The sequence below is a fragment of the Coregonus clupeaformis genome, chromosome 1, assembly GCF_020615455.1.
Source record: "Coregonus clupeaformis isolate EN_2021a chromosome 1, ASM2061545v1, whole genome shotgun sequence".
In the NCBI taxonomy this organism is placed as follows: domain Eukaryota; kingdom Metazoa; phylum Chordata; class Actinopteri; order Salmoniformes; family Salmonidae; genus Coregonus; species Coregonus clupeaformis.
In genome coordinates this window covers 91,190,913-91,207,947 of record NC_059192.1, presented here as the reverse complement: position 1 = coordinate 91,207,947, position 17,035 = coordinate 91,190,913, and the positions used below count along the sequence as shown (strand labels likewise).

Below are 17,035 nucleotides of genomic sequence, written 5' to 3'. Positions count from 1 at the left end.
TTTGGAAAGGCTGGAGTCAGGTGCCCTTTGGGTCTAAATGAACCCAGGCAGGTGTGTTTATCTGCCCTCCCCCTCACCCCCTCCCCATCACCCATTCTCTCCCCCATTAGCTATCTGCCAGTTCTCTAATGTAGGCGCGTCGGAGCCCTATGCAGGGGGGGTTATTAAGTGCTTAAAGTAATGGCTGAGCCCGCCTACAACCCTTTGTGTGTCTCTGCTGATCATTGAGACACAATGAACCCCTCACAGTACATAGACTAATGAATAACCCCAGTCACACAGGAAGGCAGGCAGCTCCACAACAGAGGAAGTAGAGGGAGAGGAGCTGATGGCGGTGGGATAGTTGACAACTCTCCTGATTCAGGACAGGATGTTTAGCCTATAGAGATAGATAGAGAACTCATGGATATAACCTGTTTTAGCATGGACATTGCCATCGAGGGCTTCCACCCTTTTAAAGTAGGCAACTGGGTGGGGATTCCTAGGAGTTGGGAGCAATCAGCCAATGAAGAAGAACATGTACTACTTTAAAATGAAGATTGCCTCAATGGCGCTGTCCATGCTGTCACAGACGCTATAATGGCACAGATCCAAAGATGAGTCCTCTGTCTATCTCTATGGTTTGACCTCCTGCTGCTAGGCTGGTGTCTGCCCACCATTGGCAGGGGGCTGGCATTGTTTCTGGGAGAGTGGTGAGACAGTGACAGACACACACAGACCCATATTAGGCTTTATTTCCCCCAGGGCTGATGTCACTTGATTTATTACTATACACTAAATACCAAAGTTTTGTCTTCCACACAGCTCTTAACTTAAGCCAGATTTATAGTTTTGTTGTTGTCTTCGATGGGGCAGCCTCAGTAGTTTTTAAAGAGTGAGATTGATTTGACTTCAAGGATAAGTAGCTACACACGTTGCATCATCATCAACACTCCCCAGCCCACCAGTTTCCAAGTGACTCACCCAACCCGTCATTCCTGCGCAAGGGAAGAAGCAGCGTCAGTGTGGTGGCACAGTGCCCTGCTTCTCGCTGTGCGCGCTGCGCTGGTGTTACACAAGATGACCAGGCAGAGGAGGCGGTGTAGGAGGTCTGCTTGGCTCAATCCCTCCCTGGCTTACCTCAGCCACGCGCTCACTCTGTCGTGCGCTCTCTAGCACGTCCCACCCGGACAGACAGGCAGGAGAATTCATGGCAGGCCTGGGGTCACATAATTGGTGCCGTGACTCATGCTAGTCTCCCCAGCAAGGCCACTGAGCAACCTCAGGAGCCAAGATTCCAGCCCACTGCTGCATTCTACTCCGTCTTGACCGCTGACGTAGGAAGTGAGTGGAGGTGGACTGTGGAGGCCACTCGGTAGGGGGCAGGGTTGGGATACTGAAGGAGTTTATAGCATTGGATCTTCTATAAATGGTGCCCTGAGCTTTTCCCAATGACCTGACCAGGAAAAACTCTTAGCCCTCCCTAAAATCAGGCAAGGTTCTCTTCCTTACCTCGGTTATTACTCCCAGTCCCAACCTGTTATAGCTTCAGGCTGTACAGTTAGTGAGCGTGTGTGCTGCTGTCTATCAATATCCTGCTGAACAACAACCCAATTGCTAAGTAGACTTAACCAGCAACAACACACCACCAGAGGAAGTTCAGTTGTGACGCCGCTTCCTGCTGGCCTTTGTTTCTCTTGACAATTTCCTGCAATTTCCACTCAGATCAACGCTAATAGTGGCTGGTTAGAACTCTGTGTCCCCTCCCAGACCCTCTGTGAAAATAGAATGCTATTATCTGCTATTGAAACCTTTACTATATCCTCACACAGCACCTAGCCTCCAGGCTAACTCCTGGACCCTGAGTGAGCTGGAACTTTGATGGCTGTCATTTACCACCCTAAGCAAGTCCCCCAGTGTTTTTTGTTTTCACACTGAAAGGAAGATTTCAACTGTTTGTGTCACTCCAAACTTCAGAGAGCAGGACCTCAAACTAATTAAAATGTGCCCACTGAAGACTAGTCACAGAGCAGGGAGATTTGAATGAGAGAGAGACTGCAGAGAGGGAAGAAGGCAGAATTGCTTGAGATTGGCAGAGTTGTTCCCTTCTTCATGAACTCAAAAGCCTCTTAAACTAGCTACTAGGGCAACTCATATTTTATTTATTTTTTGCAAGAAAACAGATTGTGCCTATGAAGAAATAGGCCCTTAGTGTTTTATGCTATATAGTCTTCCATGTCAGAGCAGCAAAATATATTAGTCCACATTAGTCTCTGTCTGCTCGTCAGCTGAAACCAAAGTTTACCTTAGACCATTTTTATTTTTGTTTACTTTAAAAGTGCTGGCTTAGATTCCTCCCATACCCCGTTGACACAAAAATGCTGCCTGCTGTTTTTCTCCCTTTTTACACGCAAAATGGCAACACTCAAAGCCTATTTAAAGGATTCTGTGTGTTATTCAGTGTTCTCTTATGGAACAGAGCTTTGGTATGCACCAGATGTGTGTTACTGCCTGTGGTCTGGCTGTTGTGGGGCGGTCGGGGGTTTGGTGGTATAGTGGTTTGAGTGACGCGGACACTGTCGCAGTTCTGTGGGATACTGAGACAAACACATAGTTGTGACTCCCAGTCTGTAAATAGCCAATAGGAAGGTCTGCCCCACAGTCACCTAGAGGTTATAGTTAGGGCCCTGGAGGAAAACTCCTTGCCCTAACAAATTCACTCCTTGCCCTAACGCCACTGTCCTCCAGACAAAAAAAACGATCGCCTCCCAACTTCAAGGTTGCTTGAATTTTCGTACCTCCTTTAAAAAAGTGAGGGGCCGAAAGGTCACCAGAGGTCGTCTTCCACGTACACTGTACTCTAGTGTTTCTGGCTCAATGTTTACCTCTATCCTCTCTATGCTCCTCTGCTCCTCCTATACCTCACTATCCACAGCCACACAGACAGTCAGAACAGGGTGTCAGTTTAGCAAAACCATGATATCTTTTCTGTCTGGATTACTGCAACTCGCTGTTGGCTGGGCTCCCTGCCTGTGCCATTAAACCCTTACAACTCATCCAGAATGCCGCAGCCCGTCTGGTGTTCAACCTTCCCAAGTTCTCTCACGTCACCCCGCTCCTCCGCACACTCCACTGGCTTCCAGTTGAAGCTCGCATCTGTTACAAGACCATGGTGCTTGCCTATGGAGCTGTGAGGGGAACGGCACCTCCGTACCTTCAGGCTCTGATCAGTCCCTACACCCAAATGAGGGCATTGCGTTCATCCACCTCTGGCCTGCTGGCTCCCCTACCTCTGCGGAAGCATAGTTCCCGCTCAGCCCAGTCAAAACTGTTCGCTGCTCTGGCACCCCAATGGTGGAACAAGCTCCCTCACGACGCCAGGACAGCGGAGTCACTCACCACCTTCCGGAGAAATTTGAAACCCCACCTCTTTAAGGAATACCTGGGATAGGATAAAGTAATCCTTCTACCCCCAAAAAAAAAAATAAAAAAATTGGAAAGTGGTTATCCCACTGGCTATAGGGTGAATGCACCAATTTGTAAGTCGCTCTGGATAAGAGCGTCTGCTAAATGACGTAAATGTAAATGTCTCAAATCTGGCCCAAAGGATGACCCAGTGAGAGAAACTTGTATGTGACCCCTTTTCCCAAAAGCTTTAAATCATGTAAGTAGGAGTCCCCCCAGACAAAGTCAATTATTTCATGCAGTGGACTGACTCCATTGTGTACAAAACCCTCTTAATCACTCTCACAAGCCCTCAAGCTGTCCAGAGCATGGGCCCTAGAACCATGGTTGGGGATATCAGTGAGAGGGAGTCTGTTTCCACAACAGCTTCTCTGGTGTTATTATCCTGGAGAGAACAGTCTCCTGTCCTGTCAGTTCATTTATTGGATCTGACAGTGAAAACACAATTGCGCTAACCTGGTCCCAGATTTGTTTGTGCTGACTTGCCAACTCCTATGGTCAATGTGACGCCAAATATTGGGACCAGGCTATCACGGTGCTGTCTGTTTAACAGTTGTGTGTATACTGACAGTAATATGATGTCTCCTGTCTCCTCACAGCTGTGTCCAGGTGGAGGAGCACCATGCGGTGGACATTGATGTTTACCACTGTCCTAACTGTGAACCCCAACACGGACCCTCCTTGAGTCAGTATTCCAGTCTGTGTTTGTGTGTGTCTCTCTGTCCATCCTGTCTTCTCTCTGTCTTCTCTTCCTCGGTGGGTCTCACCATCTCTTTCCTTCGGCCCTCTCTTCCCCGTTTCTCTCCAATCTGTCCTTTCTACCATCTCCCCCGTGCCTGTTCACTCTCTCCCTTTCTCCATCCCTCCCCCTCTCCCTCTCTCTCCCTCCATGGCTGATGGACTGTCCCCAGGAGAGCAGTATGGTCTCCAGTCTGATTTAGAGGAGGCTGACCCCTGAGAGCCCGGGGCCAGACATTAACAGGCTAATTGAATGGGGCCGTAATCCTTCCACTTAAATCGGACATGGCCCTCACCTTGGCCTCTGTGCTAGGGAATATATATTATCAAGACTAATGACTATTATCCATAATGCACAAGGCTCTGTTGGTTTAAGTGAAGAAGATTGAATAATACAGTAAATATTCGTCTCAGGTCTGTCACTGGCTATAGTGATCATTTTCAGGGCCAGTGAATGCTGTGGTGTTCTGTGAGTCTGATGTTCTGCGTCTCTCCTCTTACAGTGAAAAAACGCAACAACTGCCACAGGCATGACTACACAGAGCTGGACGATGGCACCAAGCCAGTGCAGGCTGGCACCTCTGTGTTTGTCAAGGAGCTCCAGAACAGGACCTTTGCCAGGTAGATGCCCAGAACACCAACCACCAAGGACTCTGATGCCAAGCTATGAACAAGACTGTGATCTTTGTTTTAGTCACAATGCTAAACATGTATTATGTTCTCAATTTCCCTCATTGGGTTTAACATATCAAGAGGAATTTGCCATTAACCATTGTCTCTGTCTGTGTGTGTGTTGCAGTGGGGATGAGATCCTGCAGTGGATGCCTGGGGAGCAGGTGACCCAGAGGTACCTGGAAAGCCACGGCTGGCAGTACCCCATCGCTGTGTCCAACATGGAGGGACTGGGACTCAGGCTGCCTCCACCATCCTTCTCTGTCAAAGATGTGGAGCAAGTTGTCGGTAAGGACATGGAGAGCATACTGTTTGTTGTGTACTGTTTCTGTGTGGGTGTGGGCATGCTCAAGCACCCTGGGTTTGATTTTCTCTGTCTATTTGCAAACATCCCCGGAGTCAAAGTAAATAAATGGAGTAGCAGGGCAGAAATGTAACTTGTAGAGCAACAAACTAAGGCTGATCACCAACCCATTCAATGCCTGTCTACTGCATGGGATGCCTATTTGATATGACGTATGTTAGCTATAGCTATTGCTTTGAAATAGAATATAATTCAAAGCTAATGAATGCATTCTCTGTCAGATAGTGAGCGCCTAACTTTGCGCGGACGCCATCTGTCCGTCAAACAAACAGGTTGCCAGGTTAAGAGTGTTGCCAGGTTCAGAGGGTATTTACCCCCTTTATCAATCATCTCCCAATGGCTGAATAAGCCCTAAAGGAGGGGAGGGCTTGTCTTACTCAGCCCCCAATATGACCACCTCCGCTCTTTTATAGAATAGAAAGGCCTGGTACCACAAGGCTCCTATTACAAGCCCATTACTAACCCACAGCTATCTGGGCCGACTGGACGCCCAACGCAACCCAAACCCGCTTGTGTTTTTATCATTAAGTTCTATATTACACCCTCTGCCATGCTCTGTTGAGCATTAAGCTGCTCTGATGTGAAGCAGCACAGGTGTTTTGACTGGGTGGAGACAGAACACTAGGAGGATCGGGTTACCTACCTCCTTACAGTTGGGAACACAATGGGGGACAGGCCTGGAACCTGCTGTCTCCTGGGGTTACCCAAGCCTAGACTATGGTCGGCCAGCTTAGGATAAACCGCATGGCATTTGTCACCTCCCAGTACTTAAAATTGTGTGGTTAATGTCGTTCCTCCTTCGGGGGTAGGTTGAGTTTTCAGTCTAAATATAATGTGAATGGATGGTGTCTGTAAGAACCCTACATTGTCTAGCTGGAGTGAAAGCCAGGTGTAGACGCATTGCTTAAAACACATAAATAGTTTGTCACCCCGCTCCTCCGCACACTCCACTGGCTTCCAGTTGAGGCTCGCATCTACTACAAGACCATGGTGCTTGCCTACGGAGCTGTGAGGGGAACGGCACCTCCTTACCTTCAGGCTCTGATCAGACCCTACACCCAAACGAGGGCACTACGTTCATCCACCTCTGGCCTGCTAGCTCCCCTACCTCTACAGAAGCACAGTTCCCGCTCAGCCCAGTCAAAGCTATTCGCTGCTCTGGCACCCCAATGGTGGAACAAGCTCCCCACGACGCCAGGACAGCGGAGTCACTGACCACCTTCTGGAGACACTTGAAACCCTACCTCTTTAAGGAATACCTGGAATAGTATAAAGCAATCCTTCTACCCCCCATATAAAAAAAAAAAAGAAGGAAAAAATGTGGTTATCCCACTTGCTATCCTAAGTTGAATGCACCAATTTGTAAGTCGCTCTGGATAAGAGCGTCTTCTAAATGATGTAAATGTTTGACCGTGTGCTATGGCCACTATATAAAGGGGTAGTGTGGAGTATTTACTATGGTCTGTTTTGGGGTTAGTTGGCTAGTAGTGACTGAGCACACACCATTCTGCTCTCTCTGTTTGGCTCGCTACCCTAACTCCAGCTGTTCCCTGTCATCAGACACTGGCCAGCTGGACCCGCCGTGTGTGTGTGTGTGTAGGGGGTTGGGGAACATTAGGGAGGTGTGTGTGTGGTGGTGGGGATCACACAAGCACCAGCTGTCCTGTGTTACACTGCCGACAGGCCCTGTTTCCGTCCCTCTCTCTCCCCGGCCTTCACTGTGCCGTTTGATTCACTGCCTCCCAGCTGTGTGTGCTGGTGGTTTTTACCCTCACACACACACATTAAAGACAGTGGCCCCCTCCCCAGTCTCTACCTCTGGGACTCATATGGACTGGACAGATTGTCTGCCCCCCACTCCATCCGCTCCTTTGGCGTATTGGCTGTGCCAGTCTCTCCCTTAGGAGTTGTACAGAGACATGGAAATGCCAGAGAGCTTCAGAGTTCAGATCCCCTCGCCCACTGACACCCATTAAAAATCCTTACCCTGGTGTCAATGTCACTTCAATAGGAATGGTCCTTTCTCTTGGCCAAATGTATTATATCTGAATGAATGGCTCAACTGTTAGACTGTAGACAGAAAGGGATGATCATTCCATGGGCAGACTGATACTTTTTTCGCTGTCTGCTCAACTATATGACCTTGAGTGTAAACGGCTTCGGCATCATTCTCTTGTCGTCCACAGGCGGTGACAAAGTCATTGACGTCATCGACGTGGCCAGGCAAACAGACAGCAAGATGAAGCTGAAAGAGTTTGTCAAGTATTACTACAAGCCTCATCGGCCCAAGGTGCTCAACGTTATCAGCCTGGAGTTCTCTGATACCAAGTAAGTTGTGATGTGGTCCTACTTCTAATACTCCATTGCTGACTCTCTCTCTATTCAAATGGATACATTTTAAATGAATGCTATTTACAAGACATGCAAACAGAAACCAAGAGTAACCACTGACTGCTGTCAAATTGAGTCCTTCATGATGCATTTTTGGGTGCTACAAAAACACATACAACACAAGGGAAAAACAAGAATGAACACAAACAATCAAAAATTCATTCTGCCGCATGTACCGCTCATGACGAAAGTGATCAAACAATTTATTATCAATAATATCATTATTCAGTACATTTCAGCACTTTTACTGTGATTTGACCCTCTTAAGTAGCCGTACCTCTCTTACCACACTCTCTGTCCTCCAGGATGGCAGATCAGGTGGTGGTACCTAACGTAGCTCAGAAGATGTCCTGGGTGGAGAACTACTGGCCAGATGACTCCTTCTTCCCCAAACCCTTTGTCCAGAAGTACTGCCTCATGGGGGTCATGAACAGCTACACTGACTTCCACATAGACTTCGGGGGCACCTCTGTGTGGTACCACGTTCTCTGGGTGAGTGTGTGTGTGTGTGTGTGTGTGTTAGTTACAAGTCCTACATATGTGCTAGGCTATCAAATCCTAGCAGTGAGCTAAGTGCAGTTTGTCGTAGTTTGGCAAGTCAATAAAATCAACTCTGTCCACATTGTTTGGTGATACATCGATGGCCTGGCTCGCTCTTTGGCATTCCCCTCACCACTTGTAATGCTCGCTGACATTTAATCAAGTGTGTTTGTACATAGGGGGTTATTTAGCGCAATCTAGGCTGATTGGGTACCCTGGCGGAAGTTGACCTCAGCAGTACATTTAGTCGTCGGCAAGCTCCAGGGGAAATTCTGTCCCCAGCCGTGGTAATTAATGATCCCTCCAACGGCAACAAAGTAACCAACTGCTGCTAATCACAAACTACGCTTTGTGTTCATGGTGACTTCACCAGGCTGGCTGGCAGGAACTCTCGTTAGCTATAGAAGCAATGTGCAGCTCAGCTTGGGAAAAATGAGGGCTGGGAAATGCATCCAAATGGAAGAACAAACCCCTGGTGTGTAAAAGTCAACCACATCTGTGTGTCTCTGACATGAAACATTTTAGCAGACATCTAAGTGCCCCTAATTTTATAGTCACAGTGTGACGTTTCTTGGGTTAAGATGCTTTTTAAAAATTAACTCTCATTAACCCTCTCTACTCTCTTTGTGTTTCCAGGGTGAGAAGATATTTTACATGATCAAGCCGACCCAGGCCAACCTTGCACTATACGAGGCGTGGAGCTCCTCCCCCAACCAGAGTGAAGTGTTCTTCGGGGACAAGGTGGACAAGTGCTACAAGTGTGTCGTGCAGCAAGGAACCACGCTGCTCATCCCCACAGGTGTGTGTGTGTGTCACAGGAGGTTGGTGGCACCTTAATTGGGGAGGACGGGCTCGTGGTAATGGCTGGAGCGGTATAGGTGGAATGGTATCAAACACATAGTTTCCGTTCCAGCCATTATTATGAGCAGTCCTCCCTTCAGCAGCCGCCACTGGTGTGTGTGCGCAAGCATTTGGTCTTTATTTGCATTCTCTTGTAACAGGCCATGTATTTAGTTTTCCTGAGAAGAGCTAAACAGCCTTGTGTTCCTGGAACTGCAGTATAGATGTAGAGGGGTCATAGAGGGGTCACCACTGATGATGTAGACTGGCCCTGTGACCGTGTGACACAGGAACCCCTCTGGAATTAGACAGTGTCCCTAAAATACCTTTTCCACTGTGTCCTTAAATACCTCTCTCACATTCCTGCTTTTGGTGATCTATAAATAGACTATCTGGTAGCCTTGTTTGCCCCTCCATAGAGAAACCAGTCTACATCATCAAAGTAGACAGAAACAAAACAGTCTAGTTTCCCAGGGTGCCTGCCAGGAAAATTACTCCCTTTTTAAAACACTGATGACATGTCATTGCCGAGAGAATTTGGAAACAGCAACAGCTTAGACATTAGACACACATCTATATTTTCATAACACAATAGAAAGTGCCCTAATGGAATAATTGCACGGGTAATGTCATGAAAGCGACCATATTAGAAGCGCTTGGGCCTACTTTATCCTCAGCAAACCCTCTGCTTTAGCATGTGACTTGTAATTCACCTCTCACATTCCACCCCATGTCTTGATGACGTAACACGTTTAGAGAGCCCTGAAAGGGCGAGCGCAGTAAGCAGAACCTCATGGTTAACACATGCCCGTTGTTCTCCTCAGTAACTACAGATGGCTTTTAGAGTACGACTTGTCATCAGTTGGTTTCACTCATGTCCTTAGTGATTTACCCTGATCTCACAGTCTCCGTTATCACCACATGGATCCTTCCATAAGCTTACCTAATGGGAGGAGTCGTATTACATTTGTAGAACACAGGATTCCATGTTTTTTTGCCTATGGAGAGCACCTGAGGTTCACGTAAAACTATACAGGATATGTAATCGGTTCAGAACATCAATGGTGAGCAACTCAAGCACCAGACTTTTCGCAAGTTCAGGGTATCCATACATTTCTGTGTCAATACTCCCATAGGAACAAGAAGAAACCCCCACATGTTTTTAAAATGCTCCCAAAGTTGTATACCTTGAGTAAAGGTTCTGACTAATCAGGACCAGGGCTGCAGCTGTGTCTTCTCCAGGGGGTTAAGGAGGTGTGGAGAGTTGGGATAGAGATTTGGGGAGGGGGTAGAGCACAACATACTTGGCCGCGTAACCCAGTCACCCCGTAACCCTGTCAGTGCCTGCCTGTGTCACCTCCGTCTCTGCTTTCTGTCACCTCCGGAGGTATAAAGAGCACTGCTTTATCTGAGAGCAGGGCAGAAGGTCCTCTTACCACCGCCTGGCTCTTATGTCAGTACCTTGTGTTTAACTTTACCAGGTCAGGCTGGCCTGAGATAACCCTGTATGTTTGTGTTATCAGGTCAGTGATAACAGTGTGTGTGTGCGCGTGGGTTTTTATCAGGTTGGTGTTTGTGTGTCACATACCAGGTTTCCATCCAACTTATTTGATGCGAGTAAAGTAGATGTCAGATAGAGAATGTGACAACAGACCTGACGGAAACAACAAAATGTGTCGTCAAAACAAAATACGCTAGACAAGGTGGGATCTTTTTGTGTCGGTAAAGTTATTTATGCGATGGAAACCATCATATCGAAGTAAACTTGGAGTCACACGATATGTTGTGTGGTATTCCCACTACGATTCGGGAAAGCATGCAGTTTATTAGACTACAGATGTAATAAGTCATAATGAACTTCACAGGGTGATGAGCTTGATGCTCCTTTCCAATAAATATCAAGGGTCTTATTCTGGTGACATGATGATCGATGCTTGCCTGCCGTTTGACAAACACAACACCTAGCCACAGTGTCCTTGTATTATCACAGTCAGCGAGTCAAACATTGACTGTGTGTGTGCTGCCCTCTGCAGGATGGATCCATGCCGTCCTCACCTCTCAGGATTGCATGGCGTTCGGAGGCAACTTCCTCCACAACCTCAACATTGGCATGCAGCTCAGGTGTTACGAGATGGAGTATCGTCTGAGGACCCCAGACCTCTTCAAGTTTCCCTACTTTGAGGCTATCTGCTGGTATGTGGCCAAGAACCTGCTGGAGACCCTGAAAGGTGAGCAACAAAATCCACAAAATACTACAATATATTTTATTGGCTTTTTATTTTATTTCACAAGCATCATAAAAACATAACAAATATAATGACTTTGTTCTCTTTCTCAGAGTTGCGAGAAGACAACTGTCCGCCCCAGACCTACCTAGTGGAGGGAGTGAAAGCTTTAATCAGTCCACTGAAAACCTGGCTGAAGAGAGAGGTGAGGGGCACAGAATGAAATGGAACATTTCTGTTCTTTTAACATTGTATCTATGGGTGAGGGTACCGGCTTCACCTTCTCTATACTGCACCTGACTCTACAATGTTGGCTGATGAATATCTAGACTGAATGGTTTCGCCCAGCTGAGCTCTGATTGAGGGGGGGGGAGAATCTGATGGCACTGTGCCAGTGGTGGAAACAGAGCCTCTCTGTTCAACTCCACCCTCATTGTGTGTGGAACGTTCTGTCTGCAGGTTACGGAGCCCACCAGCGAGGTCCCGGACCATATCAGGCCCAACCATCTCATTAAAGAGCTGACCAAGGAAATGCGTTACCTGGAGGTAAGGGCTGGGCTGGGGTCACAGGGGGTGGAGGGTTGAGGAGCGTCACCTTTGTGTAGGTGGAGGAGCACTCAATCTGAGGGGTCATTCTAATTCATCTTTCAGTATCATGCCGTATGTCACTGATGTGATGGATTTGCACCTCGTTTGTAACTGGCAATCTTTCTCTTGCGACTTCCTTGTCCATAGACGTAGAGTAGATTTTAAAGATTGAGGTTGTGTTCAAACCCCTCCCTCCTCTAATGGTGTAATGTTATGTGTGTCCCAACAGGAGGACAAGGGCAGCAGTGGTGGCACCAACAAGCCAGTGAAATCTCAGGGAAGTGGCGGAGGGCAGTGTCCGTCCACGCGCTCCACGCTGGAGAGGGTGTGCCCGGCTCGTCAGGCGCGGCGGGCAGCCCGGAAGCTCCGGGAGCAGCAGAAGCAGGAGGAGCAGGGTCCTAAGGTGCCCTCTAACCTGGAGATCCTGGAGCTGCACACCAGAGAGGTGCTCAAGAGGCTGGAGGTGGGCCCTCTGGAGGAGGTGAGAGGAACATGTCAAACTCCCACAACGCAAAACTAGAATGTCACACATTCTCTCGCATATGTCACATTTAAATGCCTTGTTATTATTGGAAATAATCATTAGATCAATCAATAAACCACATTGCCATTTTCTGTGCATTACTCCTACAAAAAGCAAAAGTGTTCCCCATACTATACAGAGTAATACAATTCAATAGAAAGGTGTGATACTTGTGTTGAATGAGTCCTGATCTCTCCTATAACCCTGTCTCTGTGTACCACAGGACCCTACCTTCTGTCCCCCGGTGTATGGGAAGTTCAACATGGTGTCCACCGCCTCTGCCGCTGCTGCTGAGAACCCAGACACACACCTGCGTCTCACGCTGCACAACGGACGAATCATCCGAGACGCGAGGAGACCAGGTAGTAGCACGGCTAGCAGCCCGGTGAAGGCGGAGAGTGAGAGGTCGTCCGTGGGCCAACTGAAGAGCAGAGAGGAGATGAAGACAGAGTCAGACCAGGAACAGCAGCACAGCATTATGGGAGGAGAGGAGAAAGCAGACCACCTCAGTAAGTCATGATGCTGAAGCAATTCATGATATATACTGTACATTGTGTGGTTTATAATCTGACTCAACTTTGTAAGTTTATTGACCTCATTGTCTCAGACACACCATGCTTTCTAAAGGGTCATGTTGTTGACACATACTAGTTCTAGTAGCCTGTTGACTTGGACACAGAGAGGGGAATGGTTCCTACCATTCTGTGCTCTATGGTTAATGAGGCCTGGTTGCTTTCCCAGGGGGTTCTTGAGAGGGTTAAGACTGAACTCAGGGAAGAAGCCTCAGGACTCTCCGACGTGTCGGACATGGACTCGGACAGTGATTCCAACACACAGGTACCTGATATTGACACTGTCTACCCCCATTGTGGTTTTGTCTGTGAGAACATAGCACTTAACACTGTCTGTTGTGTGTGTCACCACTCAACCATTTTCTCATCTCTCTCCCCTCTCTGCAGCAAAACACCTCTTCTGAGGAAGATTCAGGGAGCTCCCAGAGTGATGATGATTGATGAGAGGGGGCTCATCCCAGAGGGCCGCGGGGCACACCATAGAGCTGGACCAGACAGACCTGAACCTCCGGCACCAAAACAAGCCACTCAAAAGGTGGGTGATCTGACCCACTGTGTGCGTGGGTGAGCTAAAGCACAGCTCCTGTTATTGGAATCACAACATTTATTTTTGCAATTTTGTTATTTATTAAGGGATGGTTTCTTGTAGAAGTGTCTAAAAGTTAAACATTGATAACGCCATCGGTTTAGTAATCTCATAACGATGGAGATGGAATTGGATTTTAAACTGAAGCCTGTGCCAATTATGCATACAAAGATTCTATTCATAACTTCCCTTTTAAAACTCCCTTTTGAGTGGTAAAGATAAGCACAGTTGGCTTTTATGGAGTCTGGCAGTGGGCTGTAATTGACTGTGTGTCTCTTCTCTGTGTCCCTGCAGAGAACGTCCTACCTCGCCCAGCACAGAGGAGGCCATTCAGGGCATGCTGTCCATGGCTGGCCTGCTGTGCCCCTCCAAACCAGACGAGGGCGCCACTTCCCAGGAGCCGTGGTGGTCCAGCCCGAGCCGGGGCTTGCCGGAGCGCCGAGAGCAGCACCAGAGTCGTGTGGCGGGGAGACAAGAGCCCCATGGACAGCCAGGGCAACAGCAGCAGCGAGGCCTGGGACAATCAGGGGCCCCTCTCCCTTGGGGCCCCCAGCCCCCTGAGCCACGACGCCAGCCCAGAGGCCGACGACTACCAGTACTGTGATCCCTCCATGTCTCCCCCCCTGCACCCCTCCAAGAGGCACGCCTCCAACTCCCCTCCCGTCAGCAACCAGGCCACGAAAGGTACGTGGACAAGTCTTTGATTCTCTCCATTCGTCTAGTAATTAGTTGATGTTCTCAGGGATTAGATGCTACTGTGACACAACTCTCTCTTTATTTAGCACGTCAGCCATTCATGTGAGGTGTCGGGTTTGTTTTTCAGGCAAGCGGCCCAAGAAAGGAATGGCCACGGCCAAGCAGAGACTGGGGAAGATCCTGAAGATGAACCAACACAATGGTGTCTTTGCATAGAGCTCTGAGGGCCACAGGCAAAGCTAAAGGAGGGTAAAAGACCCCTGTCCTCACATCCAGATTTTTCTGTACACACATTTGTCCTGGAGAAATCACTGCCTGGGGAAAGGGCCCACCTGAGAGAATTGTTGTCGGACACACAAACGAACAGGCTCACTGTGCATGCTTAGGACCACAGGGTATTGGATTCACACGAGCAAGCTACCAAGCAAGCGCTCAGCTTCACTGCAAGCACACTAAAACATAATGGAGAAACAAAAAAGCATGTCGATTACTCAACTTCAGGGAATCTTAAAGAGAGTTCCAGTGGGCGTTAACGTGCCATGGGGAAATGTTAGATGTCCGAATGAGGTCTGCAGTACATCGCAACATTGAAGACAATTCTTCAGCCAGCGGTAATGACGTGCATAAGCCAATGCAGGCTGCTTGACGTCACACCATCTGCATGTCCCAGCCCTGCCTTCCTTGAATATCTGCAGCACTATGAACTGGATGAGACCCAGGACAAGATGGAAGTTGGGATAGACAGGCTGGCTTTCCACAGGCTGACACTGGCATTGACCCACCTGGCTCCATGTCTGGGCTCTCTCTAGCAGGGTCCTTTTTGGCCCTGAGAAAAAAGTGCTAAGCTAATTTTTCAAAATGGTGCTTAATGTTTGTACGTCCTCCATGCTCCCCCCAACTCCCCTTATCTCAATCACACCAGCAATAATGATGTTGAGTAGAGGAGAGATACGTTTTGACAGAGGCAGCACTCTCTTGGTTAGTCTTCCCTGCCACATTGAGTGTCATTCATCTATGTAAAGACGATTGCCTAATTTATCATTGCACTGTTTTTTGGGGGGTAAAAACACATCAGGTCTAAAACAATTACATTTTAACCAGTCTGCATTAGCTCATCATACGTCTCTCTCTACTTGTATTTCACGTTTTTTAATGCTTTGATAGATCATATGAAAGCCATACTCCTCTATATAGAATCGATTTGATTTTGCTGCCCTCTGATGGTCAAAGGGAGACTAACACAGAGTGCTGCCTCAATAAGAAATGTTTTATAGTGTAGGAACATAAGTTGTTTACCTGGTTGAAAAACATTGATGGTGAATAACAACTCATATAAATATCCTGCTTAATTTATTTGTTTTTTTTAATCTGATTGTTTTTAATGTGTTTTTTTGATGGATTCTGAATTATGTATTTATTAATTGAATAATGATTTTATTATATTTTAGCCCTAAACCTCAGCTATTCTGGAGATTTTCTTCTAAAGGGGTTTTTTTTTCTCTCTCTTCTCATGCTTATTGTGTATGTGGACATTTTAGACTTCGTGGTCATGATATATTTTGTAGAAATGATCTTTACTGACCTAACTCAATCTTTTTTTCTCCACTTCTATTCTGTCCAATCAGGCTTTCTTGAAACTTGATTTGAACCTGTTTCCATTCTGTCTTCTGGTTTCCTCTCATAGTGTCCAGAGGTTAGTGGGGTTGTGTGTTAAGAGAATGGGTAATATTGTAAAATATTGTGACTCCAAAATGTTACCACCCCTGCCCTGCTACACCTATAGCCTACCTGACGTTGTCTAACGACAGACATTTAATATTATTTTTAAACACACAATCATGACCTTCGGTGGTCCTTTCAATCTGATGAAAAGTACGTTTGAAGAATTTTAATAGGGTGAGATTTTTTTTGTTTATATTCATATGATATGGTGCTGAAGTGAGGTGTATGTTTTTGATTTGTTTGGGATTTATAGTTCTTCACTCTCAGGGAATGATGCCACAGCTATGACCTCTGATTTAATCACCAGCTACATCATGTACACTACTAAGGTATGTTCTTCCAACCAGACTCCTGTTCCACTGATACACTTCTTACTCCTCATCTCATCTAACTAAGCAGTTGTGCATTGGAATTGACCAAGTTGAAGAAATTAACATGGTCATCATCTATGCTCAAGCTCTACCTAGCTACTAGTAAGTTTTACTTCACTGTATCAATTTCAATATGTAACTCAATATCCAAGACATTCATCCAGCATCTACCTTTTGACAGAGCAGACCCCCCTCACCACTTGTAGGTGTTGAACTACAGAGTGAGTATTTCACTAAATGACATCGACTTACTCAGTTGCCAAGTAACTTTAATACGTCCCTTTGAACAGTCTGACTTGAAAGCTGTGCTATGATTTAACCTGCAGTGCACCTGACCTTGGTGTAATTGTGGTCTATCGCTCAGCCCCTAATGAGATATTTCACCTAATCATGACACAAAGATTACACTTTCATGTCTTCCCCTCCACGGAATACAGTGTTTAATCACATTGCCAGACATTTCTTCGAACACTACACTTTCACCTTTGAACTCTTATTGCACGTTCCAAGTCCTCACCACTCGTCTGTGTAATAATAAGCACGAGCGCTAGCCTGCAGGCAGGGTTTGTTATTAGCATCACTTCTCTCATTCATTGTACAGTATTTACCGTAAACTCTTACATGCAGATCTATTTGTGTTTTCGATCGATGGTCACGTTTCTTCTCTCTGTGCATTAGTCCTTCAGATGGTTTGATTTATGATTTAACAATGAACCATACAAACACTGGCTTACTGTGACACTTGAATGTTTCATTTCAAAAA

The 17,035-nt window shown here is 46.9% G+C and overlaps 1 protein-coding gene across 1 annotated transcript; it reads left to right on the top strand.

The window, feature by feature from the left end:
- Positions 1 to 4,026: 4,026 nt before the first annotated feature.
- kdm7aa (lysine (K)-specific demethylase 7Aa) lies at positions 4,027 to 15,995 on the top strand (the record flags this gene model as incomplete). The annotated part of the gene is given in 16 exon segments (XM_045222035.1): positions 4,027 to 4,129; positions 4,686 to 4,803; positions 4,982 to 5,142; positions 7,405 to 7,546; positions 7,915 to 8,101; positions 8,786 to 8,948; positions 11,023 to 11,217; positions 11,328 to 11,419; positions 11,674 to 11,760; positions 12,032 to 12,283; positions 12,549 to 12,834; positions 13,068 to 13,205; positions 13,345 to 13,432; positions 13,778 to 13,870; positions 13,872 to 14,167; positions 14,307 to 15,995. Coding segments are annotated over 16 exon segments (2,490 nt in total), but the record flags the coding sequence as incomplete, so codon positions are not given.
- Between the last annotated feature and the right edge of the window lie 1,040 nt (positions 15,996 to 17,035).